We start from the raw sequence: 26,924 nt of genomic DNA, 5'->3' as shown, positions 1-26,924 counted from the left end.
CAAACTCCCCGAAATATCAGACATCTCATTTACACAAGTATTCACACCCCTGAGTCAGTACTTTGTAGAAGGCACCTATAGGATTTCGCAGCGATTACAGCTCTGAGTCTTCTTGGGTAAGCTCAGAAGCACGTTCCACACCTGGATTGTGCAATATTCGCCCATTTATTATTTTCAAAGTTCTCCAAGCTCTGTCAAGATGTTGGGGGGAATGGCAAGATGGCAATATTCAAGTCTTGCCATACATTTTCAAGCAGATTTAAGTCAAAACTGAAACATTCACTCTCTTCTTGGTAAACAACTCCAGTGTAGATTTGGCCTTGTGTTGTTGGTCATTGTCCTGCTGAAAGGTGAATTCCTCTCCCAGTCTGGTGTAAAGCAGACTGAAGCAGGTTTTCCTCTAGGATTTTGCCTGTGCTTCGCCTCATCCCGTTTCTTTTTATCCCGAAAAACTCCCCACTATTTGCCTATGTAGAGCATACCCATACCATGATGCAGCCACCACCACGCTTGAAAATAAGGAGGCAGTTACTCAGTGATGTGTGAGATTTGTCCCAAACACAAGGCTTTGCATTTAGGCCAAAACGTGTATTCCGATGCTGGTTTTTTTATTTTTGCAGTATTACTTTAAGTGCCTTGTTGCAAACAAGATTTATGTTTTGGAATATTTTTATTCTGCATATTTCTGTGTTTTCTATTCACCCTGTCATTTAGGTCATTATTTTGGTGTCACTACTATGTTGTCGAGTCATCCTCAGTTTTCTACCATCACAGACATTGAACTCAATAACTGTTTTAAAATCACCAATGGCCTCAGGTTAACATCCCTGTGCAGTTTCATTCCTGTCCTACAGCTCAGTTCAGAAGGACAACTGTATATATGTGTCCTGGTCATTTAATATATAATGCACAGCATAAGTATTAACTTGCTCATTAAGATATTCAATATTTGATTTGTTATTTTTAACTATCAACCAATCACTGCCCTTCTTTGAGGCTTTTGAAAAGTTCCCTGGTCTTTGTAGTTGAATCTGTGCTTGAAATTCAATACCTGAATGAGGGACCTTACATACAATGCATTTGGAAAGTATTCAGACCCCTTGACCTTTTCCAAATGTTACATTACAGCCTTATTCTAAAATGTATTAAATAAAATGTTTTCTTCATCAATCTTCACACAATACCCCATAATGACAAAGTGAAAACAAGTTCTTATAAATGTATGCACATGTATTAAAAATTAAAAACAGAATGTAAGTATTCAAAGACTTTACTATGAGACCTGAAATGAAGCTCAGGTGCTTCCTGTTTCCATTGATCATCCTTGAGATGTTTCTACAACTTGGAGATCACCGGTAAATTCAATTAATTGGACATGATTTGGAAAGGCACACACCTGTCTATCAAAGGTCCCACAGTTGACAGTGCATGTCAGAGCAAAACCCAAGCCATGAGATCAAAGGAATTTGTTGAGTGCTGAGACATGATTGTGTCGAGGCACAGCTCTGGGAAGGGTACTAAAACATTTCTGCAGCATTGAAGGTCCCCAAGGGAACAGTGGCCTCCATCATATTTAAATGGAAGAAGTTTGTAACCACCAAGACTCTTCATAGAGCTGGCCAAACTGAGCAATCAGGGAAGAAGGGCCTTGGTCAGGGAGGTGGGAGAACCTTCCAGAAGAACAACCATCTCTGCAGCACTCCACCAGTCAAGTTGTTATGGTAGAGTGGCCAGATGGAAGCCACTAAGTAAAAGGCACATGACAGTCCGGTTGGAGTTTGCCAAAAGGCACCGAAAGAATTCAGACCATAATAAACCATATTCTCTGGTCTGTTGAAAACAAGATTGAACTCTTTGGCCTGAATGCCAAGTGTCACACCTGGAAGAAACCTGTCACCATCCCTGTGGTGGCAGCATCATGCTGTGGGGATGCTTTTCAGAGGTAGTTATTGAGAGACTTGTCAGGATCGAGGGAAAGATGAACGGAGCAAAATACAGAGAGATCCTTGATGAAAACCTGCTCCAGAGCGCTCAAGACCTCAGACTGGGGTGACAGTTCACCTTCCAACAGGATAACGACCCTAAGCACACTGCCAAGAAAATGCAGGAGTGGCTTCGGGGCAAGTCTCGGAATGTCCTTGAGTGGCCCAGCCAGAGCCCAGACTTGAAACCGATCGAACATCTCTGGAGAGACCTAAAAATAGCTGTGCAGCAACGCTCCCCAACCAACCTGACAGAGCTTGCGAGGATCTGCAGAGAATAATGGGAGAAACTCCCCAAATACAGCTGAGTCAGGGCTTGTAGCTCATAACATACTCTAGGTTAGAATTGCTGGCAAAGGTGCTTCAACGAAGTACTGAGTAAAGGGTTTGAATACTTATGTAAATTTCTGTTTTTATTTGTAATAAATTAGCAAAAATTTCTAAAAACCTGTTTTGGCTTTGTCAATATGGGGTATAATGTGTAGATTGATGAGGGATTTTTTTTTAAAATCAAGGCTGGAATGTAACAATGTAGAAAATTTCAAGGGGCCTGAATACTTTCCGAATGCACTGTATTATTAAAACAATTTTTAAAATTTGTGTTCCAATATTTTTTTCCTGTATAGGTTACAGAAGCTGTGGCCACCACACAGTATCAAAGACAAGTACAGTATGTTTAGAAACTGTGACCGTATGATAGGATCCTTGGCACAGCACACAGGACAGTGCACTGGGAGAGATGATCTTAGAAGCCATCTTCTCCTTCCCAGTCAAATTCCATGTTAGCTAGCTAGCTACCTGTGTGGCAAACCCATAGACTTCGCATCATTGTATCTGTCCCATTATGGCGTCTTTGAGGGAATGGGCAGCCCCACAGATTATCCATTATGTCACGTGTCAAACTCATCTCATGGAAGGTCGAGTGTCTGCGGGTTTTCAAACCACCCTTGTACTTGATTGACTAATTAAGGCCACTAATTAGTAAGGAACTCCCCTTACCTGGTTGTCTTAAGTCTTAATTGAAAGGAAAAAACAGAAACATGCAAACACTCTGCCTTTCGTGGAATGAGTTTGTCAGTCCTGCATTATAGTGACCAGATACTCAAGTGGCCGCTGTCGTGGAACTTCAGTACTGAGAGAGACTTGGTCATTTCTTCAAACAATCATCTCTATTTCGTATAGATTAATTATTGCAATAATGAAACCAGTCAACTCAACAGTATTGACTGTTGTACTGAGCAGCCTAACTGAAAATGAAAAAACAGACACGAGAGGTATGTGGCAGGGTCTATGGTCAATCACGGACTACAAAAGGAAAACCAGCCCCGTCATGGACCACTATGTCTTGCTCCCAGACTAACTAAATAACTTCTTTGCTTGCTTTGAGGACAATACAGTGCCACCGACACGGCCCGCTACCCAAACCTGCGGGCTCTCCTTCACTGCAGCCAACATGAGTAAAACATTTAAACGTGTTAACCCTCGCAAGGCTGCCGGCCCAGATGGCATCCCTAGCCTCGTCCCCAGAGCATGCGCAGACCAGCTGGCTGGTGCGTTTACGGACATATTCAATCAATCCTTATCCCAGTGTGCTGTTCCCACACGCTTCAAGAGGGCCACCATTGTTCCTGTTCCCAAGAAAGCTAAGGTAACTGAGCTAAATGATTATCGCCCCGTAGCACTCACTTTCGTCATCATAAAGTGCTTTGAGAGACTAATCAAGGACCATATCACTTCCACCCTACCTGACACCCTAGACCCACTCCAAATTGCTTTCCGTCCTAATAGGTCCACAGACGATGCAAATCGCAATCACACTGCACACTACCCAAAAACCCAACTGGACAAGAGGAATACCTATGTAAGAATGCTGTTCATCGACTGCAGCTCAGCATTTAACACCATAGTACCCTTCACTTGTCATTAAGCTTGAGACCCTGGGTCTCGACCCCGCCCTGTGCAACTGGGTCCTGGACTTCCTGACGGGCCGCCCCCAGGTGGTGAGAGCAGGAAACAACATCTCCACCCCGCTGATCCTCAACACTGGGGCCCCACAAGGGTGCGTTCTCAGCCCTCTCCTGTACTCCCTGTTCACCCATGACTGCGTGGCCATGCACGCCTCCAACTCAATCATCAAGTTTGCAGATGACACAACAGTGGTAGGCTTGATTACCAACAACGACGAGACGGCCTACAGGGAGGAGGTGAGGGCCCTCACACTCAATGTCAACAAAACAAAGGAGATGATCGTGGACTTCAGGAAACGGCAGAGGGAGAAGCACCCTATCCACATCAACGGAGAAAGTGGAACGTTAAGTTCCTCGGCGTACACATCACGGACAAACTGAAATGGTCCACCCACACAGATGCACAATCGAGAGCATCTTGTCGGGCTGTATCACCGCCTGGTACGGCAACTGCTCCGCCCACAACCGTAAGGCTCTCCAGAGGGTATTGAGGTCTGCACAACGCATCACCAGGGGCAATCTACCTACCCTCCAGGACACCTACACCACCCGATGCCACAGGAAGGCCAAAAAGATCATCAAGGACAACAACCACCCGAGCCACTGCCTGTTCACCCCGCTTTCATCCAGAAGGCGAGGTCAGTACAGGTGCATCAAAGCGGGGACCGAGAGACTGAAAAACAGCTTCTATCTCAAGGACTAGGCTAGTTGAGAACAAGTTCTCATTTACAACTGCAACCTGGCCAAGATAAAGCATAGCAGTGTGAACAGACAACACATGGAGTAAACAATTAACAGGTCAATAACACAATAGAAAAAAGGAAAAAAAAGAGAGTCTATATACATTGTGTGCAAAAGGAGGTAGGCAAATAATTACAATTTTGCAGCTTAACACTGGAGTGATAAATTATCAGATGGTTATGTACAGGTAGAGATACTGGTGTGCAAAAGAGCAGAAAAATAAATAAATATAAACAGTATGGGGATGAGGTAGGTAAATTGGGTGGGCTATTTACCGATAGACTATGTACAGCTGCAGCGATCGGTTAGCTGCTCAGATAGCAGATGTTTGAAGTTGGTGAGGGAGATAAAAGTCTCCAACTTCAGCAATTTCTGCAATTCGTTCCAGTCACAGGCAGCAGAGAATTGGAACGAAAGGCGGCCAAATGAGGTGTTGGCTTTAGGGATGATCAGTGAGATACACCTGCTGGAGCGCGTGCTACGGGTGGGTGTTGCCATCGTGACCAGTGAACTGAGATAAGGCGGAGCTTTACCTACTATAGACTTGTAGATGACCTGGAGCCAGTGGTTCTGGCAACGAATATGTCATGAGGGCCAGCCGACTAGAGCATACAGGTCGCAGTGGTGGGTGGTATAAGGTGCTTTAGTAACAAAACGGATGGCACTATGATAAACTGCATCCAGTTTTCTGAGTAGAGTATTGGAAGCTATTTTGTAGATGACATCGCCGAAGTCGAGGATCGGTAGGATAGTCAGTTTTACTAGGGTAAGTTTGGCGGCATGAGTGAAGGAGGCTTTGTTGTGGAATAAAAAGCCGACTCTAGATTTGATTTTAGATTGGAGATGTTTGATATGAGTCTGGAAGGAGAGTTTACAGTCTAGCCAGACACCTAGGTAGAAAAACCGAGGCTACTGAGTCTGCCGATAAGAATATGGTGATTGACAGAGTCGAAAGCCTTGGCCAGGTCGATGAAGACGGCTGCACAGTACTGTCTTTTATCGATGGCGGTTATGATATCGTTTAGTACCTTGAGCGTGGCTGAGGTGCACCCGTGACCGTCTCGGAAACCAGATTGCACAGCGGAGAAGGTACGGTGGGATTCGAGATGGTCAGTGACCTGTTTGTTGACTTGGCTTTCTGAAGACCTTAGATAGGCAGGGCAGGATGGATTTAGGTCTGTAACAGTTTGGGTCCAGGGTGCCTCCCCCTTTGAAGAGGGGGATGACTGCGGCAGCTTTCCAATCCTTGGGGATCTCAGACGATATGAAAGAGAGGTTGAACGGGCTGGTAATAGGAGTTGCGACAATGGCGGCGGATAGTTTCAGAAATAGAGGGTCCAGATTGTCAAGCCCAGCTGATTTGTACGGGTCCAGGTTTTGCAGCTAACACAGACATATGGAAATGTCTGCTCTACCCCAAAAGAAGAAGCAAGTAGAAGAAAGTAAGGAACTTGTCTGTTGGCCCTACATTAAAGAACATAAATGGTTAAAGAAAATTGTGATGTATAAAAACATGAACCAAAAAATTGACAGCTGTGCCATATAAATTGCGAAATAGTTGGGAAGAGATTTGCGATGTACACATGGCACATGGTTTATGAATTGACACGCAAAACATCACTAGATTCAAAACTTAGAATTTTTCACTTTAAATTATCATACAAAATTCTTGCAACCAACAGAATGTTATATATATGGGGGATACAATCTTCCCAGCTCTGCAGATTTGGCTGTGAGGAGGCAGAGTCATTAGATAATTTATTTTGGTACTGTAGCTCGTTTTTGGTCACAGGTCCAGGAAGAATGGCTGAAGAATTGCAACATTTACCTAGAACTAACGCTGCAGATAGCAATACTGGGTGATTTGAAAAGTCATAGTCATTCAATCAATAATATAATAATTATTTTTGCAAAAATGTTTCTGTCGAAGCCAGCAAAATATAACTATTCAGGATGCTCTTGATTAGACAGCTGTAGGACCTTTTGAGGATCCATGCAAAATCTTTTCAGTTTTGTTGTTTTTGTTGTGTCCTCTTCACAACTGTCTTGGTGTGCTTGGACCATGTTAGTTTGTTGAAGTTCTCAACCTGCTCCACTATAGTCCAGTTGATGAGAATGGGGGGTGTGCTCAGTCCACCTTTTCCTGTCGTTCACAATCCTCTCCTTTGCCTTGATCACATTGAGAGAGAGGTTGTTGTCCTGGCACCACACGGCCAGGTCTCTGACTTCCTCCCTATAGGCTGTCTCACTGTTGTGTCATTGGCAAACTTGATGATGTTGTTGTGCCTGGCCATGTAGTCATGACTGCTACAGTGTGGCAGGATCAGGATCAGTGTGGCAGCTGTGTTGTTACCTACCCTTACCGCTTGGGGGCAACCCGTCAGGAAGTCCAGGTCTAGTCTAGTTGCTGAGAGAGGTGTTTATTATTTATTATTTAACTAAGCGAATCAGTTAAGAACAAATTCGTATTTACAATGACAGCCTACCGGAGAACAGTGCCTTGTCCAACTGCCTTGTTCAGGAGCAGAACGACAGATTTTTACCTTAGCTCGGGGATTCGATCCAGCAACATTTTGGTTACTGGCCCAACGATCTAACCACGAGGCTACCTGCTAGATCCTTAGCTTAGTTATGAGCTTTTTGAGGGCACTTTGGTGTTGAACGCTGAGCTGTAGTCAATGAGTATCATTCTCACATAGGTGTTCCTTTTGTCCAGGTGGGACAGGGCAGTGTGGAGTGCAATAGAGATGGCATAATATGTGGATCTGTTGGGGCGGTATGCAAATTGGAATGGGTCTAGGGTTTCTGGGATAATGGTGTTGATGTGAGCCATGACCAGACTTTCAAAGCACTTCAATGCTACAGACGTGAGTGCTATGGGTCGGTAGTCATTTAGGCAGGTTACCTTAGTGTTCTTGGGTACAGGGACTATGGTGGTCTGCTTGAAACATTGGTATTACAGACTCAGACAGGGAGAGGTTGAAAATGTCAGTGAAGACACCAGTTGGTCAGCACATCCTCGGAGTACATGTCCTGGTAAACCGTCTTGCCTCTTGGCCTTGTGAATGTTGACCTGCTTAAAGGTCTTACTCACATCGGCTGCAGAGATTGTGATCACACAGTCGTCCGGAACAGCTTATGCTCTCATTCATGCTTCAGTGTTACTTGCCTCGAAGCGAACGTAGAAGTAATTTAGCTTGGCTTGTAGGCTCGTGTCACTGGGTATCTCACGGCTGTGCTTCCCTTTGTAGTCTGTAATAGTTTGCATGCCCTGCCACATCTGACGAGCGTCGGAGCCGTTGTAGTACGATTCAATCTTAGTCCTGTATTGAAGCTTTGCCTGTTTGATGGTTTGTCATAGGGCATAGCGGGATTTCTTATAAGCTTGTCATAAGGCATCTGTGGTATTGTGTTGTGTGACAAAACTGCACATTTTAGAGTGGCCTTTTATTGTCCCCAGCACAAGGTGAATCTGTGTCATGATCATGCTGTTTAATCAGCTTTTTTATATGCCACACCTGTCAGGTGGATGGATTATCATGGCAAATGAGAAATTCTCACAAACAGGGATGTAAATAAATGTGTGTACAAAATATGAGAGAAATAAGCTTTTTGTGCATATGGAAAATGTTGGGGTCTTTTATTTCAGTTCATGAAATATGGGACCAACACTTTACATATGTACATATATTTGTGTATAATGTGTGAAATTATGTTCTATTATACAGGGCAGATTTGAAAAATAGACCTAGGTCTCAGTGTCTTCTCTATTAAAATTAAGGCAAAATAAAACGTAGCAAATAAGCCATTCATTTTCTTGTTGACCAATTCCATACTCATTGAACGCCATACAAAAATGCCTTGCTATAGGGGGCGAAACCACCCAGAAAAAGCGACCTGCTGGAGGGAGACAGATTTTCTACTGATTTGGGCCTCTCTCTTCCTCTCAGACAAGGCATACAGCACTACATAGAGCCTTGACTACATTGAACTCTATTCCACATCAACTAACACATGCAAGCATAAAAATTAGATAATAAAAACAGATAAAAAAATCAATATTAAGGAACAGCGGGGACTGAAGCAACACAAACATTAGCACAGACACATGCATATACACACACGTACACATGGATTTTTTGTTGTAGATATGTGGTAGTAGAGTAGAGGCCTGAGTGCACACACTTATGTTGTGAAATCTGTTGTGAATGTATTGTAATGTTTAAAAAAAATGTATAAATGTAACGGCAGATTTCCTCCTCTTCGTCTGAACAGGAGGTGTAGCAGGGATCGGACCAAAACGCAGCGTGGTAAGTGTCCATATCGTTTATTATAAAACATAAACTGAACACTAAGAAGTACAAAACAATAAATGTGAACATGAACGAAAACCAAACCGAGTGGTCACAGACACAGAAACGGAAACAGACACGGAAACAAACACCCACCACCCACAGTGAAACCCAGGCTACCTAAGTATGATTCTCAATCAGAGACAACTAAGGACACCTACCTCTGATTGAGAACCATACTAGGCCAAAACAGAAACCTAAACATAGAAACACAAAACATAGACTGCCCACCCCAACTCACGCCCTGACCATACTAAATAAAGACAAAACAAAGGAAAATAAAGGTCAGAACGTGACAATAACTGCCTTAATTTTGCTGGACCCAAAGAAAGAGCAGTTGCTGCCTCGGCAGCAGCTAATGGGGATCCATAATGAATACAAATATAAAACCTGTTGTAGAAAAGGCCCATGGAGTTGGTGGAATAATCCTTTAATTCATTGCCATTTACATTTACTTAATTAGGTCAGGTGGAAATGTCCGACAGATCTCAACTCCATAAAAGGAGGAAATTGCCATCGCCTGATCTCGCTGCTTTCTCTTCCTTAACTCCATCTGATCCAGAAGTTCTGTGCCTCCATGAATCCACACTACTCAGTAAATATACCACTTTATGGTTAAAGGAATTCCTGCCTCAGTCTCATCCATTCCTCTGTCACCTGACACCTTCACTGTCAGTCATCCCACCTGTCCAGCTACCCACACAGATTCCACTAATCTTTCACCTGTAGTGCGCTAGGGGAGTGATTCGTGCCAAAATTAAGCCTAGGCAATAGCACCACCATGCGGCTGTCTCTATGTTTGAACATCTGACTGACATGAAGTGATATCAACGCCTTACTAACATCTGTGGGACGTCTGCATGTTAATAAAAGTCATAAGGTGCATTGTTTATATTTCTATTAATTAAATATCAACCACAAATGTTAGAAATGTTGTCATGTTCTGACCTTAATTTCCTTTGTTTTGTCATTATTTAGTATGGTCAGGGCGTGAGTTGGGGTGGGCAGTCTATGTTTGTTTTTCTATGATTTGGGTATTTCTATGTTTCGGCCTAGTATGGTTCTCAATCAGAGGCAGGTGTCATTAGTTGTCTCTGATTGAGAATCATACTTAGGTAGCCTGGGTTTCACTGTGTGTTTGTGGGTGATTGTTCCTGTCTCTGTGTTTTCACCAGATAGGACTGTTTAGGTTTTCACACATGTATTTATTTCATTTCTAGTTCCTTTACTAAAGAACATGAATAACCACCACGCTGCATTTTGGTCCGCTTCTCCTTCACCACAGGAAAACCCTGACATTCCAATATAGCTTGCCACATTGAGCTAACGTAAACTCATGTAAACTCGTACATCGACTTGGTCCGTACAATTGCCCTTATTTTAGCGCACCAAAAACATAATACTTCCAGATCAACTGTAATGTCAATGCCATTGTAAAGCACAATTTCCCCCCTTTCCAACAAAAAACGCTGCCTGTTTCTGCATAATTCAAGCAGGCAATGAGCCCCGTCGGGTCTTTTTAAAAATGGCGGGTGGGGAAGCAAAACTAATTCGTGATAGTGAGAAGGAGAGATGTTGTGTGGGAAAATTGCTTTCTTTCACTCGATCTGTCCAACTTATCACCTTATCGCCTTTAAAATTTAAATAAAACACTATAAAGAGTTTATATAATGTGTCATTACATACCTATTTGAAGGTTTGTGTCAAATTTGAATCAGGTTTTTAGGACGGTGCTAAAGTGATCTTAGAAGTAAACAGCGGCTTTGAGAATGATGATCGCATGCAATGATGACGCAAAAAATGACTAGATCCCCCCCCCCTTATGGAGAAAACCCCTGTCTCCGGATTACATCTGACGGGGGCGTCACTGTCCATTTCTTGTTTTTAAAGGATGAGAGTAGTGCTACACCTGGTGGAGAGAGATTGTAAGACAGAAATAGTTGCTTTATGCGTGCTGTACGTTACGACATGACACGTCAAAGTGTAACGGTTGCCCTTAGGTGGAGATGTAATCCGGAGACAGGGGTTTTCTCCATCTCTTTCGCTATCATACTCTATTTCCACTGATTTCAAAACTTGATCCTCCAGAAAGTGCAAGAAGAATAGTACGTTCAAAGTCGTGTCTTGCGGCATACACCTAGTTTCCTGAATCGGGTCACATTTCTGGTTATTATGGCCTAGAAAAGATGACGTCCAATCTATAGGTAATCTTGCTTTCCCTCAACACCTGATGATACGTTATCTTATCTCGCTGTATATAGATCTAAACATTGTTAGCCAATCACAGACTGTGTTGTTACAAGTTCCCAGTATATCAATAGGAGTTGTGTCCATGACTTTCAGCAGAGTAGAGGAGTTTAGGATAGGATTTCCCAGAGGGTGCATGCTATCTGGGATCCTTATATGTCCCTACCTCAATCAAGTAGAAATGTAAAATGGTTAAGGTAAGGGTTAAGTTTAGTGTTTGTCGCGTTAGGGGATTTTTCTAGAAGACGGTTAAGGTACCCCCCTCGAGAGTGATTACAAGTCGTCTCACTCAAGTTCTTATGTCACCCGGTTAACAGGTGACTCACAGGCCCGCCGGACTGGCCTGGATATGTATCCTGCCCTTTTATTCAGAGATTAGCCTTTGTGGTGCCATGTTTCGGGATCTTAGATAATATCAATCATACTTAGAGTACCTCTGGGTTTTACTTTCGCTTTCCCCTTGTATGCTCTTATATCTAGACTCACACAAGCTATACCTTAGTTACGATTTACAGTATATGTCCGTCGACTAATACTACTTGAGTATTAATATAGAGGATACATGTTGCAATAAAATGATTATTCTGTCCAAACCATCATATTGTCTTTAGTGTAGAAACTGGACTTGTTCCCCTAGAACTGGAGTGTCAGAGGCGTTCTCTCCCCTAGGGTTTTGGGTCTAGTTTCTACTTTTTATTCAATGTTTGCAAGTCACACAGTTGTACACATTATTACAGTTTCCTCTTTGTCCTTAATCTATAACATCAACAATCATCAAAACACTTACTAGTATTAATGCCTTATATATGTATTACAACAAGCGGTTAATTACCTTAGGTTGACCTGGTTGGTCCCCAAGGAGTATGTTCTTCCACTCACAATTTCTCCAGATGCTTATCCAATCACTTAGTATCTGTTTCTCCTACTAGAAGGTTGTACTATGATTTACTGATTAGTGAAGAGAACGGTTTGAGACAAAAAAAACTTATAACACCACCTTTGCTACTCACCCACCTTGGTTAGGAGGTGGATTTATTCAGCACGAGGAGTGTGGAGGGTAGTTGTCTCAGTATGTCTCGTTCAGAAATCAGAAGTCAAGAGATACACTTGTTCTCGAGTATGAAAGTCAGATATGTATCCGTTTCTCCTACTAGAAGTTGTACTATGATTTACTGATTAGTGAAGAGAACGGTTCGAGATCAAGCCCCAACACCACTGATGCTATTTATCCACTCCGGTTAGGAAGTGGATGTATTCAGCACAAGGAGCGTAGAGGGTATTTGTCTCAGCATGTCTCGTTCAGAAGTCAAGAGATACAATTGTTCTAGAGTATGAAAGTCAGATATTACCTTTTAGGTTGATGATAGTTGAAGTATCAAGCTGTCTGTCGGTGATAAGTCAAGTAGCACTATCATACCCTCTTAAGGAAGGCACTCTCCTCTATATACTATTTTCGGGACGAGGTCGGCTCTGTTCAGCCAAATTAGCATTGATGCTGAATCATATTCTCAAACCTTGTGGCAAAAAAAGGAGCTATTTCTGTAAAAAGTGTGGTTAGTTTGACATGTCGTCATTTCTGACATTGCCCAGTTAGTGAATTTTTACTGTGAAACATTACTAATGACAGATGCATCCTCTATCCCCAACTCTTGCATCAGTTTAACCCATTCAATTTCTACTGCTAGTCTAGCTCTTCTACAATAATATTATATTATTATTTATCTAATTGATTAAAATGTGGATGGATACCCTACTTTAATGATTACAGTATTGTACAAGGTAGATGCAGGAGTAGCCTATAGTCTACAATAATAATCATGAGTCATTGAATGTCTTGCTGTCTTTGGGAGCATGTTAATGAATGCTTTAAGCTGTTGAACCATGGCAATGCTGAACTAATTCCTAAATCTGTGCCGCTCTCCCGCCACAAGAAATCACATCCTCTTCTCCCTTTCAACTAATTTTCCACCACACAGAAAATAACTGTACATACATCTGAGCCCATGTCAGTGGATGCCTAATTTTGAGAAATGTAACAAGATGCTACGTGTGTGCGTGCATGAGTGTGATGTTCCCAAAGGAGATAGTGATGTGAGTGAGAGCATATGGCAGTGCTTATTTTGTAAATTGGGAGGTGCTGGAACAAAAAGTGAGCCAGATAGGGGGGTGACCCGTGGTACACTGAGGTACCAGAACAGGAGAAAAAAAACGTTATAATAAAACACTGCATGCATTATAACTTATTTTGCAAACCGACATAGATCAGTAAGAAGTTGCTTACAGAAAGAAGTTGCACACATGGGGAGTTGTTTGTAGCCTAGGGGTTCTGGAAAAAAATGTGACCTTCATAAATGCATTTCATGCAATTTTATATAATTTTAGATGACTGGAGACTTTTACTACCTCACAAATGATCGCAATGACAAAGCTACTTTGACACTGACAAACAGAATCTGAGATCAATAAAAACGACCTTGTCCTCAATCCATCAATAGCTCAGCCCTAGACCTACTGTAGGTGTGTGGACACACACATATTGTACAGTATGAGGAAATTATACCCATTGATGCTCAGTTTACTCACCCGCGATGGCCAATGTGCTCGTGCCAAAAGCTTATCTCTCTTGTTTTACTTGGTAAAAGCCTGTTTTAGCTGCATGCTGTTCACTGACAGACTTGCCGCGCGTGTTCCCGACTTTAGGCATGCCTCATGAGTGGGCTACACACAATCCACAGCTAAGGCAATTGAAATAAAAAATAAAAAAAAGATAATCTGTGGCTAAATTATATGCCTACTCCTGGTGCACTATTCTAATGCATTTAATTTGTTTCTGAACAGACAGCAGTAATTATATAACTTGTATGTATTATTTTTGTTATGGTACACCTGTTGTATTCGGCGCATGTGACAAATAACATGTGATTTGATTAAAATTTATCAAGAGTGCTGCTGCCGCACCTCCAGAACCTGTTGGATCCTGTGTTTTACATTATTATTTACCATATATATGATTAAATATTATCTGATGTTGGTTGTGTGAGGTGTCTGCATTTGTGCACTGGAGCATCATTATGAGATTAAACAACTGCTTGCTACTTGCCTGTTTGTGTGTGTGACAAGAACTGAGTAACATGGTGTGACCTGCATGTTGCAAAACTGTAGATAACAGCCCAGCAGATGCTTTGTCCTTGTGTTTGTATGTAACAATATTGAGCACATGGTGTGACTTGCTGTATCTTACAAAGTTGTAAAATATTCTGTAAATTCTGTAAAATACAGAAGACGCAATGAGTTGGGGGGCACATTCAGAGCGGGGTGTTGCGAGAACAAGCCGTCTTTTGTTAGATAACAGGAGCCAGGTGCGAGATAACGGTATGGAGCATGAGAGCCTGGATGTTCTTCACAAGCAACAGTTACATCTATCAACAGAAGCGCCAAGAGGCGGGGACCCGCCTGAGCGCCTGCAATAGGCTGAGCAAGTTTAAACCACGCCCATTCTCTACTGTGATAGGCCAACAGACGGGTTGGAACTGTCTATCACAGTATAAAGAATACTGTTTTACATACGTCTTGTCAGTTCCCTGTTCTGCCCCAAGTGGTATTACAGTGAGCCCGTATATACGAAAGTTGCATTTGCCATTTATTACTTAGCTAATAAAAAATACAAAGTATAAAATCGGTGGCTCATTGTTATATTTATCCTGATACCAGATTCGAATTTACGCAACTCTAACAAACCCTTTGCGCGGCTATGATCATATTAGGAAATAAATGATGAGAGTTGCAGGCTCATGTCTATCAGAGTAGAGAGTGGGAGAAATATAGAAAGTGAATCTCATTCTAGTTCTGTGCGAGATACAGGCGCGCTTCTTTCTCAACACAGCAATGGCCATGCGTTGGTCTATACAGGCTACAATGTTGGGCAAAACATTAAACGGTCCAGCCCAACACGAATCAATTATTCACATTATGTTTTTTTAGGGGGCAACCATGAGAATTACAAAGCAGTCAACTTGAATTAGCCTAACGCTGATTGCTTTTATTTTTTACATTGCAAACAGTGAAACGTATTTTTCATGCCGCGAGAGGTACCGGATCTTGGCAAATGGGTTCCGCAACGAAACAAGTCCAAAACTGAGAGGTGCCGGACGGATCCTGTTCCGGCAGGATCTGGCTGAAATCATGCACTCCGGTGTCTCCTTTTTGTTTGTTTGAGGATGCTACAGTCTCCCCTAGTGGAGGTTCTTTGAACTGCTATTTAAGTCTGGGCAGAGGTTGATGAAAACCTTCAAAGGTGGTGGTGCTATGTTGTATCCCAGGCAGAGAGTATTCATCCACCTGAGTCAATACATGTTAGAATCAACTTTGGCAGCGAGTACAGCAGTGAGTCTTTGTGGTGAACCTCCCTGGCAGTGAACCTCCCTGGTCTTTGTGGTGAATCTGTGTTTGAAATGCACTGCTCGACTCAGGGACCTTACAGATATGTGTGTGTGTGTGTGTGTGGTCATTCAAAAATCATGTTAAACACTATTATATCACAGAGGGAGTCCATGCAACTTATGTGATTTGTTAAGCACATGTTTACTCCTGAACTTATTTTGGCTTGCAATAACAAAGGGGTTGAATACTTATTGACTCAAGACATGACAGTTTATTTTATTTTAATTAATTTGTAAAAATATCTAAAAACCTAATTCCACTTTGAAATTATGGGGTATTGTATGTAGACCAGTGACACAAAATCTAAATAGAATCCATTTTAAATTCAAGCTGTAACACAACATGTGGAAAAAGTCAAGCGCTTATCAACGTAGGTCTACTTTTATGGCCACTGATCATACCCACTCACCCTCTTCACAGACACTTAAAAGCACACACTGATACAAAATCGCTTTGCGGCTTTCTGTCGCAGGCAGCTGTACTGTAGGTGATAGGAGTGATGTTGCTGCTTTGATTAAATATTTATTGAATGAATGAATGACAACGCACATCTTCTCTGCTACAGTTACTTACACAAGATGACATTGGGATTAAATTGCAAGGTGCAAGATTCACAGCGAGTTAACCTAAAGATTGAACTCACACTGCAAGAAGAATCCTTGTACTGTAGGTTCTTTAGTATTATATCTGCTGCTGCTCTCTGTATGTACTGGGCGGTCATAGATGTAGGATGCAATTGTGCTCTCTCTGAAACTTAGCAATAACCCCTGACAAAGAGAGAAAGGCGAACATAGGGCACATTTCTCTAATCTCATGAATGAATTGGGATTTATTTTGTTTTAACCTGAAGGCACACATTCACAGTTCGGTCAGTGTAGTTATTTAATTCATTTGAGCAATTTTAAAGATGTCGTCTGTAACATAACACCTCTTGGTTTTTGAAGAATAGGTCTTAAAATGCATGAAGCTGTGTACTGCTTTCTTACCTCATCATAATCCAAAAACACTCTTCAACTTCCAAGGAGAACCAACAGTGAAGAAGGAAGGCGCTGCAGTTTGTAAACACTGAATGTGGTTGGACAGCCAGCTTCAAATAAATTTGGATGAATTTGCATTTATTTTATTTTTTCTCAATGAATTTCATTCCTTTATTTTTACAGGTATATCATAGGCATTAAGGGTGGTTGTATGTGTGATAGACTTTGTACTGTACTCAACGCACCTTTAACCAGGATATAAAATGTAACGTAATGTCCGCTGTGCAACAGTACCTAAAGTTGACAGGGTATGATCCAAATCAAATTGAGCTGACTCTTCCGAATCTGAACCACTGTCCTTGTTACTTAAAGTGGGTTTGGTTTTACAGGATGCCATTTCATACATTCTTTATATACCTTCAATTCAATCCGTATCGTGGAAGTTCCACACTACAGCAGGATTGAAATTTAAAGGCAATGTTCCCGCATTAGTGGAGATTGCATTCACAGTAAACGCTGCATACTGTATGTTGGCTCAATCGGAAATTACCTTTAAATTTCAATCACACAATCTATGATACAGATTAAATCGAGTCCTTAATCCGATCACATTTTGTCGGCTATGCATCTTTTAAAGGTAATGTTTGCGGAGACCGGATTCATGGCAAACGCAAATCGGAAATGACCTTTAAATGGGGCATAGGTTGGCCTTGAAATCAGATAGAATCCTGGTCCTAATTCAAAAAATAAAAAAGTACATAAAACACTAAAAAAGGTTGAAAATAAGTCAACCAACAGAGAAGAGAACGACAGACAACATGGCCTCTGGTTTTCAGCGCACACTAGGTTTAATAATTAATTCACAAAGATAAAGAGATATGAGTTACATACTGAACAAGAGGGGGAGGGGCCTTGGGCATGGCTGGAGAGTTACAGAATCCTTAATGACAGCTGTCACTCAAAACAGGCGACCAAGCACAAACCTCACTGTCCAACTGTCAGTCTGGGAACAGCGAATTAGAGCAGTGGGTAGTTGGTGAATCAGTTATGAACCAATCAGCTCACAGCTCGAGGATATGCCTGGCTCTCTCTCTCTCTCTCCTTCTACTATTTGGCACACTTACATTTCGGCACGGTTACTTTCCCCTACGCCCTTACCCATTTGGTGTTCACAGACCTGAGAGGATTTAGGTTTTTACAAAGGCCGAAATAGAACTGAGACTCTTTATCTGTCCATTTTCTCTACAGGAGAGTTTGGGTTTGATCGACAGTGCAGCCGACTGATTGATCTACAAATCACCTTGCATCATAAATAAATACTCATTATTATTTGTAGATCAATCAGTCAGTCCCAACTTACCCACAATGCATCACATATTTGATGTGCTCAAACACAGACAATCTATGTCCATAAGGCTGTCTGGAAACTTGCTTCTAACGTGGAACAATTACAATCCCTGTTCATCCTCTGATGCCAAATCAAGAGATTCTCTTTACTCCACTACACCTGTTTTTCTGGATCAGTCATCCCCCATGAATTTTACTACATCTGTATCCCAAATGGCACCCTATTCCCTATATAGTACACTACTTTTGACAAAGAACTAGTCAAAAATAGTGCATTATAAAGGGAGGGCGTAGGGTGCCATCCTGAGTCTGCACACCTCCTGATCAAATTTCACTGTATTTACAGGCCAATGCATTCAAGACTGATCTGTTTTTTTCCCACGTACATTCAACAACGTCTCCTCACCTTCTAACAGCTGGCTGAGGTAAAATCACCTTGAACCAACCAATCAACTGTCAGTCTCTCTCTCTCTCTACATTCAACTCAGCAATGAGTGACTAGTGATTGTGTTACTCACTCCGACCAATAGCTGCCTGTCCCTGAATGCCTCTTGACCAATCAGCTGTCTCTGTTTCGATCGTGGTTCAGTGAGCTGAGAGCTGATTGGAGGTGGGGGTTTTTAGTAAGTCATACCATAAATAGTTTTTGGATTACTGGTTGGCTGTTGCTGCAAATCTTGGGTAATTCCTGGAGAGGCGTTATATTACGCAGTAGTCTTTAATGTTCCTGTACTTGTGATGTTGGTAAGAGGTGGGCAAAGTGAGAAAGGGAGGAGTTAGGGGTGATTGTAGGTATCAGGGAGTAGCTTGGGGGCAGATGCAGGCCATTACAAGTCAAAGGTCAATACAGATGTCCTTACAGGGGAAATAAATACAAGTATGTCTGAAACGGCACCCTATTCCCTATATAGTGCATTAGTTTTGTCCAGCACCATATGGGCCCTAATCAAAAGTAATGCACCATATATGGACTAGGGTGCCATTTAAGACACACTCCAGGCTTTAGGGAGTAGATACAGGGTAGCGGAGGTAGTTAGGAGGCAGGGGTAATTACAAGGCTCATGGTGGGGGGAAATAATTACATTGGTAGAAGCGGCAAAAAAACAAGGCGAGGGAGGGGAAGGGGGTAGTCATAGTCAAGCTATTTGGAAAGTTACTGGACTGGGGGAGTGATACTTACAAGGCAATAGGTTTTTGGGGGGATATCAATAGTTAAAATGGGTGTAATAGTACATACAGGGGCTGAGGGGTCATTCCCAAGCCATCATGACCAGGGGTAGATACAGGGGCAGGGAGGGGTGGGTTAGTTTTAGGATGGGGGAAGGGGGTGATAATCTGGGCGCAAGAAGTGGGACAGGGGGATGCAAGGTAACCCTTGAGGGTGGGAGTGTCACACAGGAATGTAGGACACCTGCCATACAATGATATGGCTCCGCTCGGCTTTGCACACAGCAGGCTTCATCTGCGGGGCACCCCCCGGCACCTCCCCTTCCTCTGTCTCGTCGTCCTCGCCATCACCTGACACACAGATGAAGTGATAGAGCCAGTTAGCATGACCAGACACGCCCGGTGTCTGTCACCTTTGTACTGAAGTGTTTCTGCACATCCACACATATAAAAGCATTGGATTGGTATTTTAAATCCATAAAGTGAAATGAACAAGTGCACAACTAGAGCAGAAGGGTAGAGAATCTGGAGACGAATTCGATTAGGAATTCAAAAGAGCACCACATGAACTTGGGTGTATGGCAGTGTGTGTGTGCATGCGTGAGTGAGTGTGTGATTTTCCTCACCGATGCGGAAGTCGATGTAGCCCTCCCCTCCACTCAGCACCAGAACGTTCTGTATGCTTTGAGCCTCAGCCTCCGGCTGTGCCGAGGACCCCTGACCCTCTGATGGGCTGTCCAGCACACTACCATTTAGGGTGGCCAACACGTTGCCTGACAGAAAAACAGAAAAATGTAATATTATACATATATATATGTGTGTATGTGTACACACACACACACACACACACACACACACACACACACACACACACACACACACACACACACACACACACACACACACACACACACACACACACACACACACACACACACACACACACACACACACACACAGTTGTGGCCAAAAGTTTTGAGCACGACACAAATATTAATTTTCGCAAAGTCTGCTGCCTCAGTTTGTATGATGGTAATTTGCATATACTCCAGAATGTTATGAAGAGTGATCAGATGAATTGCAATTAATTGCAAAGTCCCTTTTTACCATGCAAATGAATTGAATCCCCCAAAAACACTTCCACTGCATTTCAGCCCTGCCACAAAAGGACCAGCTGACATCATGTCAGTGATTCTCTTGTTAACACAGGTGTGAGTGTTGACGAGGACAAGGCTGGAGATAACTCTGTCATGCTGATTGAGTTCGAACAACAGACTGGAGGTTTCAAAAGGAGGGTGGTGCTTGGAATCATTGTTTTTCCTGATCATGATTACCTGCAAGGAAACACGTGCCACCATCATTGCTTTGCACAAAAAAGGCTTCACAGGCAAGGATATTGCTGCCAGTAAGATTGCATCTAAATCAACCATTTATCGGATCATCAAGAACTTCAAGGAGAGCGGTTCAAATGTTGTGAAGAAGGCTTCAGGGCGCCCAAAAGTCGAGCAAGCTCCAGGACCATCTCCTAAAGTTGATTCAGCTGCGGGATCGGGGCATCACCAGTACAGAGCTTGGTCAGGAATGGCAGCAGGCAGGTGAGTGCATCTGCACGCACAGTGAGGCAAAGACTTTTGGAGGATGGCCTGGTGTCAAGAAGGGCAGCAAAGAAGCCACTTCTCTCCAGGAAAAACATCAGGGACAGACTGATATTCTGCAAAAGGTACAGGGATTGGACTTCTGAGGACTGGGGTAAAGTCATTTTCTCTGATGAATCCCCTTTCCGATTGTTTGGGGAATCGGGAAAAAAGTTTGTCTGGAAAAGACAAGGTGAGTGCTACCCTCAGTCCTGTGTCATGCCAATAGTAAAGCATCCTGAGACCATTCATGTGTGGGGTTGCTTCTCAGCCAAGGGAGTGGGCTCACTCACAATTTTGCCTAAGAACACAGCCATGAATAAAGAATGGTACCAACACATCCTCCGAGAGCAACTTCTCCCAACCATCCAGGAACAGTTTGGTGACGAACAATGCCGTTTCCAGCATGATGGAGCACCTTGCCATAAGGCAAAAGTGAAAACTAAGTGGCTCTGGGAACAAAACATCAATATTTTGGGTCCATGGCCAGGAAACTCCCCAGACCTTAATCCCATTGAGAACTTGTGGTCAATCCTCAAAAGGCGGGTGGACAAACAAAACCCCACAAATTCTGACAATCTCCAAGCATTGATTATGCGAGAATGGGCTGCCATCAGTCAGGATGTGGCCCAGAAATTAATTGACAGCATGCCAGGGAGGATTGCAGAGGTCTTGAAAAAAAGGGTCAACACTGCAAATATTGACTCTTTGCATCAACTTCATGTCATTTTCAATAAAAGCCTTTGACACTTATGATATGCTTGTAATTGTTCTTCAGTGTCCCATAGTAACATCTGACAAAAATATCTAAAGACACTAAAGCAGCTAACTTTGTGAAAATTAATATTTGTGTCATTCTCAAAACTTTTGGCCACTACCGTACACAGTACCAGTCAAACATTTGGACACACCTACTCATTCAAGGATTTGTTTTTACTATTTTCTACACGTAGAATAATAGTGAAGACATCAAAATATGAAATAGCACATATGGAATCATGCAGTAACCGAAAAAGTGTTAAACAAATTATAAGAATATTTAGAAGATAAATGCACAATGCAGAGGTTGAGAGGACGAGTTTACTAAAAACTAAATAGAGTACTGATGGTCAATAGGGAAGTGTTAATGTAAATAGGAGTTGTTTTTCAGTTCAACAGTTGTTTAGAATCTGTGGAATGTCAGTCCTGAACTCAGAGCTACATGTGCTTTGTGTGCTACGTTCTGTACATTGAGTCTGGAGCAGGATACTTGTTATTTGGCCATTGTCCCAGTTGTACTGCAAGGACTTCTAATTGGTCAACCCCAGGCTAGGGTGGGGGGTGATAAATTACATCCTGTTTCTTTATTATGTGAAGAAAAGCTGAGGACAGGGGAGTCTGAACATCTACCTCCCAGCATAAAATCAATGATTTGTCCTTTGCTTTGGGGTTTGTGTTATTGAAGAATAACATCAACTGCTAACAAAATCAAAATATTTTTTATATTTGAGATTCTTCAAAGTAGCCACCATTTGCCTTGATGACAGCTTTGCACACTCTTGGCATTCTCCCAACCAGCTTCATGAGCTAGTCACTTGGAAAGCATTTCAATTAGCAGGTGTGCCTTGTTAAAAGTTCATTTGTGGAATTTCTTTCCTTTCCTTCTTAATGCGTTTGAGACAATCAGTTGCGCTGTGACAAGGTAGGGGTGGTATACAGAAGATAACCTTATTGAATAAAAGACCAAGTCTATATTATGCTAAGAACAGCTCAAATAAGCAAAGAGAAATGACAGTCCATCATTACATTAAGACATGAAGGTCAGTCAATCCGAAATATTTCAAAAACTTTGAAAGTTTCTAGAAGTGCAGTCGCAAAAAAACATAAAGTGCTATGATGAAACTGTCTCTCATGAGGACCGCCACAGGAAAGGAAGACCCAGAGGATAAGTTCATTAGAGTTAACTGCACCTCAGATTGCAGCCCAAATAAATGCTTCACAGATTTAAAGTAACAGACACATCACAACAGCAACTGTTCAAAGGAGACTGCGGGAATCAAGCCTTCATGGTCGAATTGCTGCAAAGAAACCACTACTAAAGGACACCAATAAGAATAAGAGACTTGCTTGGGCCAAGAAACACGAGCAATGGATATTAGATTGATGGAAATCTGTCCTTTGGTTTGATGAGTCCAAATTTTATATTTTTGGTTCCAACCGCCGTGTCTTTCTGAGACGCAGAGTAGATGAACGGATGATCTCCGCATGTGTGGTTCCCACCGTGAAGCATGGAGGAGGAGGTGTGATGGTGCTTTGCTGGTGACACTGTCAGTGATTTATTTAGAATTCAAGGCACATTTAACCAGCATGGCTACCACAGCATTCTGCAGCGATACACCATCCCATCTGGTTTGCGCTTAGTGGAACTATCATTTGTTTTCAAAAGGACAATGACCCAAAACACACCTCCAGGCTGTGTCAGGGCTATTTGACCAAGGAGAGTGATGGAGTGATGCATCAGATGACCTGGCCTCCACAATCCCTCAACCTCAAACCAATTAAGATGGTTTGGGATGAGTTGGACCGCAGAGTGAAGGAAAAGCAGCCAACAATTGCTCAACATATGTGGGAACTCTTTCAAGACTGTTGGAAAAGCATTCCTCTTACACTTTTTTGGTTACTACATTAATCCATATGTGTTATTTCATAGTTTTGCTGTCTTCACTATTATTCTACAATGTAGAAAATAGTAATAAAGAAAGAAAGACCCTTGAATGTGTAGGTGTATCCAAACTTTTGACTGGTACTGTATATATATATATATATATAGTATATATATATATATTTGTTAAACAGGCAACGAGAAACAGATCAGTCAATCAATTGCATTTACAATTCCCTTTTTACAGCTGTTGTCACATAGTACTAAAGAACCTTACCAATAGATACCCACAAATTAAACACTGTGAACCACTTTTGCATTTTAGTGCCCTGTTGACAATCTGGTCCATCCTCACAGAGTATTGACAGTAGGTATAATACTTTTTTAGTTAGTCAAGAACTACACATTTGATTTAATGCATTTAAGGGGATAATTAACTTTATCAAATCAAATTCTGATTACTAACTGACCTGGAACAGAGACAAAGAACTTGACGGCATCTCGGTGTCCATGGAAACAGAGCTGAGCCTGGGCCATGGAGCAGTATGGAATGAAGCTGCCGCTGCTTTTCTCTGGGTTGTCGTCCGCATACACATGAATCACACCCCCGGCCACGCCGCCGGACGATGTTGGAGACACCTTATTGGCTATCGGGATGGGAGTGGAGTCAATTGCCAATCAGAACAGCTAACATCTGACAGACCAGCGTATAGGACAAGGACATTGATGCATGAGACCATCCAATCACAATAGTACACACAGAGCAGGCTTGCCAATAAGACTCATCAATTGGGCATGCTACATCGTTACAGAGCATTTAAAATAGAAATGTGCAAAATAGTACAGACATCCCTCTCAGTCATGCAGAATAGGAAACTGTGGCTCTATACATAACATTTCCACCTGCAATTCTCTGTACGTGGCAATCCATTGAATAAGCCTGTGGTCATTCACTTATGAATTTGCAGATGGTGAAAAAAAATAAAAAATCTGAATACTGAAATAGGAGCAATACTAAAAACATGCCATCAACATGCAATAATGAAGAGACAAGGCATCTCCAAAACCCCATACCTAATATATTGACTACGTCACTGAAATGATCAATATTCATCACAACAATAGCATACAGATATGACTCATACATATTAGAGGTCGACCGATTATGATTTTTCAACGCCGATACTGATACCGATTATTGGAGGACCAAAAAAGAGCCGATACTGATTAATCGGCCAATTTAAAAAAAAATATTTGTAATATTGACAATTACAACAATACTGAATGAACACTTATTTTAACTTAATAAAATACATAAATAAAATACATTTAGCCTCAAATAAAATGAAACATGTAAAATTTGGTTTAAATAATGCAAAAACAAAGTGTTGGAGAAGAAAGTAAAAGTGCAATATGTGCCATGTAAAAAAAGCTAACGTTTAAGTTCAAATCAAATCAAATTTATTTGTCACATACACATGGTTAGCAGATGTTAATGCGAGTGTAGCAAAATGCTTGTGCTTCTAGTTCCGACAATGCAGTAATAACCAACGAGTAATCTAACTAACAATTCCAAAACTACTACCTTATACACACAAGTGTAAAGGGATAAAGAATATGTACATAAAGATATATGAATGAGTGATGGTACAGAGCGGCATAGGCAAGATGCAGTAGATGGTATCGAGTACAGTATATACATATGAGATGAGTAATGTAGGGTATGTAAACAAAGTGTCATAGTTTAAAGTGGCTAGTGATACATGTATTACATAAAGATGCAGTAGATGACATAGAGTACAGTATATACGTATACATATGAGATGAATAATGTAGGGTATGTAAACATTATATTAAGTAGCATTGTTTAAAGTGGCTAGTGATATATTTTACATCAATTACCATCAATTCCCATTATTAAAGTGGCTGGAGTTGAGTCAGTGTGTGGCAGCAGCCACTCAATGTTAGTGGTGGCTGTTTAACAATCTGATGGCCTTGAGATAGAAGCTGTTTTTCAGTCTCTCGGTCCTAGCTTTGATGCACCTGTACTGACCTCGCCTTCTGGATGATAGCGGGGTGAACAGGCAGTGGCTCGGGTGGTTGTTGTCCTTGATGATCTTTATGGCCTTCCTGTGACATCGGGTGGTGTAGGTGTCCTGGAGGGCAGGTAGTTTGCCCCCGGTGATGCGTTGTGCAGACCTCACTACCCTCTGGAGAGCCTTACGGTTGTGGGCGGAGCAGTTGCCGTACCAGGCGGTGATACAGCCCTACAGGATGCTCTCGATTGTGCATCTGTAGAAGTTTGTGAGTGCTTTTGGTGACAAGCCAAATTTCTTCAGCCTCCTGAGGTTGAAGAGGCGCTGCTGTGCCTTCTTCACGATGCTGTCTGTGTGGGTTGACCAATTCAGTTTGTCTGTGACGTGTACGCCGAGGAACTTAAAACTTACTACCCTCTCCACTACTGTCCCATCGATGTGGATAGGGGGGTGTTCCCTCTGCTGTTTCCTGAAGTCCACAATCATCTCCTTAGTTTTGTTGACGTTGAGTGTGAGGTTATTTTCCTGACACCACACTCCGAGGGCCCTCACCTCCTCCCTGTAGGCCGTTTCGTCGTTGTTGGTAATCAAGCCTACCACTGTAGTGTCATCCGCAAACTTGATGATTGAGTTGGAGTCGTGGGTGAACAGGGAGTACAGGAGAGGGCTCAGAACGCACCCTTGTGGGGCCCCAGTGTGGAGGATCAGTGGGGTGGAGATGTTGTTACCTACCCTCACCACCTGGGGGCAGCCCGTCAGGAAGTCCAGTACCCAGTTGCACAGGGCGGGGTCGAGACCCAGGGTCTCGAGCTTGATGACGAGCTTGGAGGGTACTATGGTGTAAGTTCCTTGCTCCGAACATATGAAAGCTGGTGGTTCCTTTTAACATGAGTCTTCAATATTCCCAGGTAAGAAGTTTTAGGTTGTAGTCATTATAGGAATTATAGGACAATTTCTCTCTATACGATTTGTATTTCATATACCTTTGACTATTGGATGTTCTTATAGGTACTTTAGTATTGCCAGTGTAACAGTATAGCTTTCGTCCCTCTCCTTACCCCTACCTGGGCTCGAACCAGGAACAGTCACCCTCGAAGCAGCGTTACCCATCGCTCCACAAAAGCTGCGGGGAACAACCAGGGGAACAACCAAGGGGAACAACAAACAAGGGGAACAACCACTCCAAGTCTTAGAGCGAGTGACGTTTGAAACGCTATTAGTGCGCACTCCGCTAACTAGCTAATCTCGGGAGTTGATAGGATTGAAGTCATAAACAGCTCAATGCTTTAGCACAGCGACGAGCTGCTGGCAAAACGCACTAAAGTGCTGTTTGAATGAATGCTTTTACGAGCCTGCTGGTGCCTACCATCGCTCAGTCAGACTTCTCTATGAA

General features: G+C 42.4%; 1 protein-coding gene across 15 annotated transcripts in view; it reads right to left on the bottom strand.

Moving 5' to 3' along the window:
• Positions 1 to 17,530: 17,530 nt before the first annotated feature.
• The window catches only part of LOC118358962 (C-Jun-amino-terminal kinase-interacting protein 3-like), a 71,133-nt gene continuing 61,739 nt past the window's right edge, over positions 17,531 to 26,924 (bottom strand). For all 15 annotated transcript variants that reach the window (XM_035737017.2, XM_035737027.2, XM_035737029.2 and 12 more), the window contains 3 exons: positions 23,966 to 24,142; positions 19,847 to 19,993; positions 17,531 to 19,571 (listed from right to left, as the gene is read on the bottom strand). In XM_035737017.2, coding sequence (XP_035592910.1) covers positions 19,444 to 19,571; positions 19,847 to 19,993; positions 23,966 to 24,142 — 452 coding nt within the window. In that variant the 3' untranslated portion in view covers positions 17,531 to 19,443. The remainder of the gene's footprint in view (positions 19,572 to 19,846; positions 19,994 to 23,965; positions 24,143 to 26,924) is intronic.

The sequence above is a fragment of the Oncorhynchus keta genome, chromosome 26 (assembly GCF_023373465.1).
Source record: "Oncorhynchus keta strain PuntledgeMale-10-30-2019 chromosome 26, Oket_V2, whole genome shotgun sequence".
Lineage (NCBI taxonomy): Eukaryota > Metazoa > Chordata > Actinopteri > Salmoniformes > Salmonidae > Oncorhynchus > Oncorhynchus keta.
Note: the sequence above shows the minus strand (reverse complement) of the source record. Positions and strands in the feature narration are given on the sequence as shown.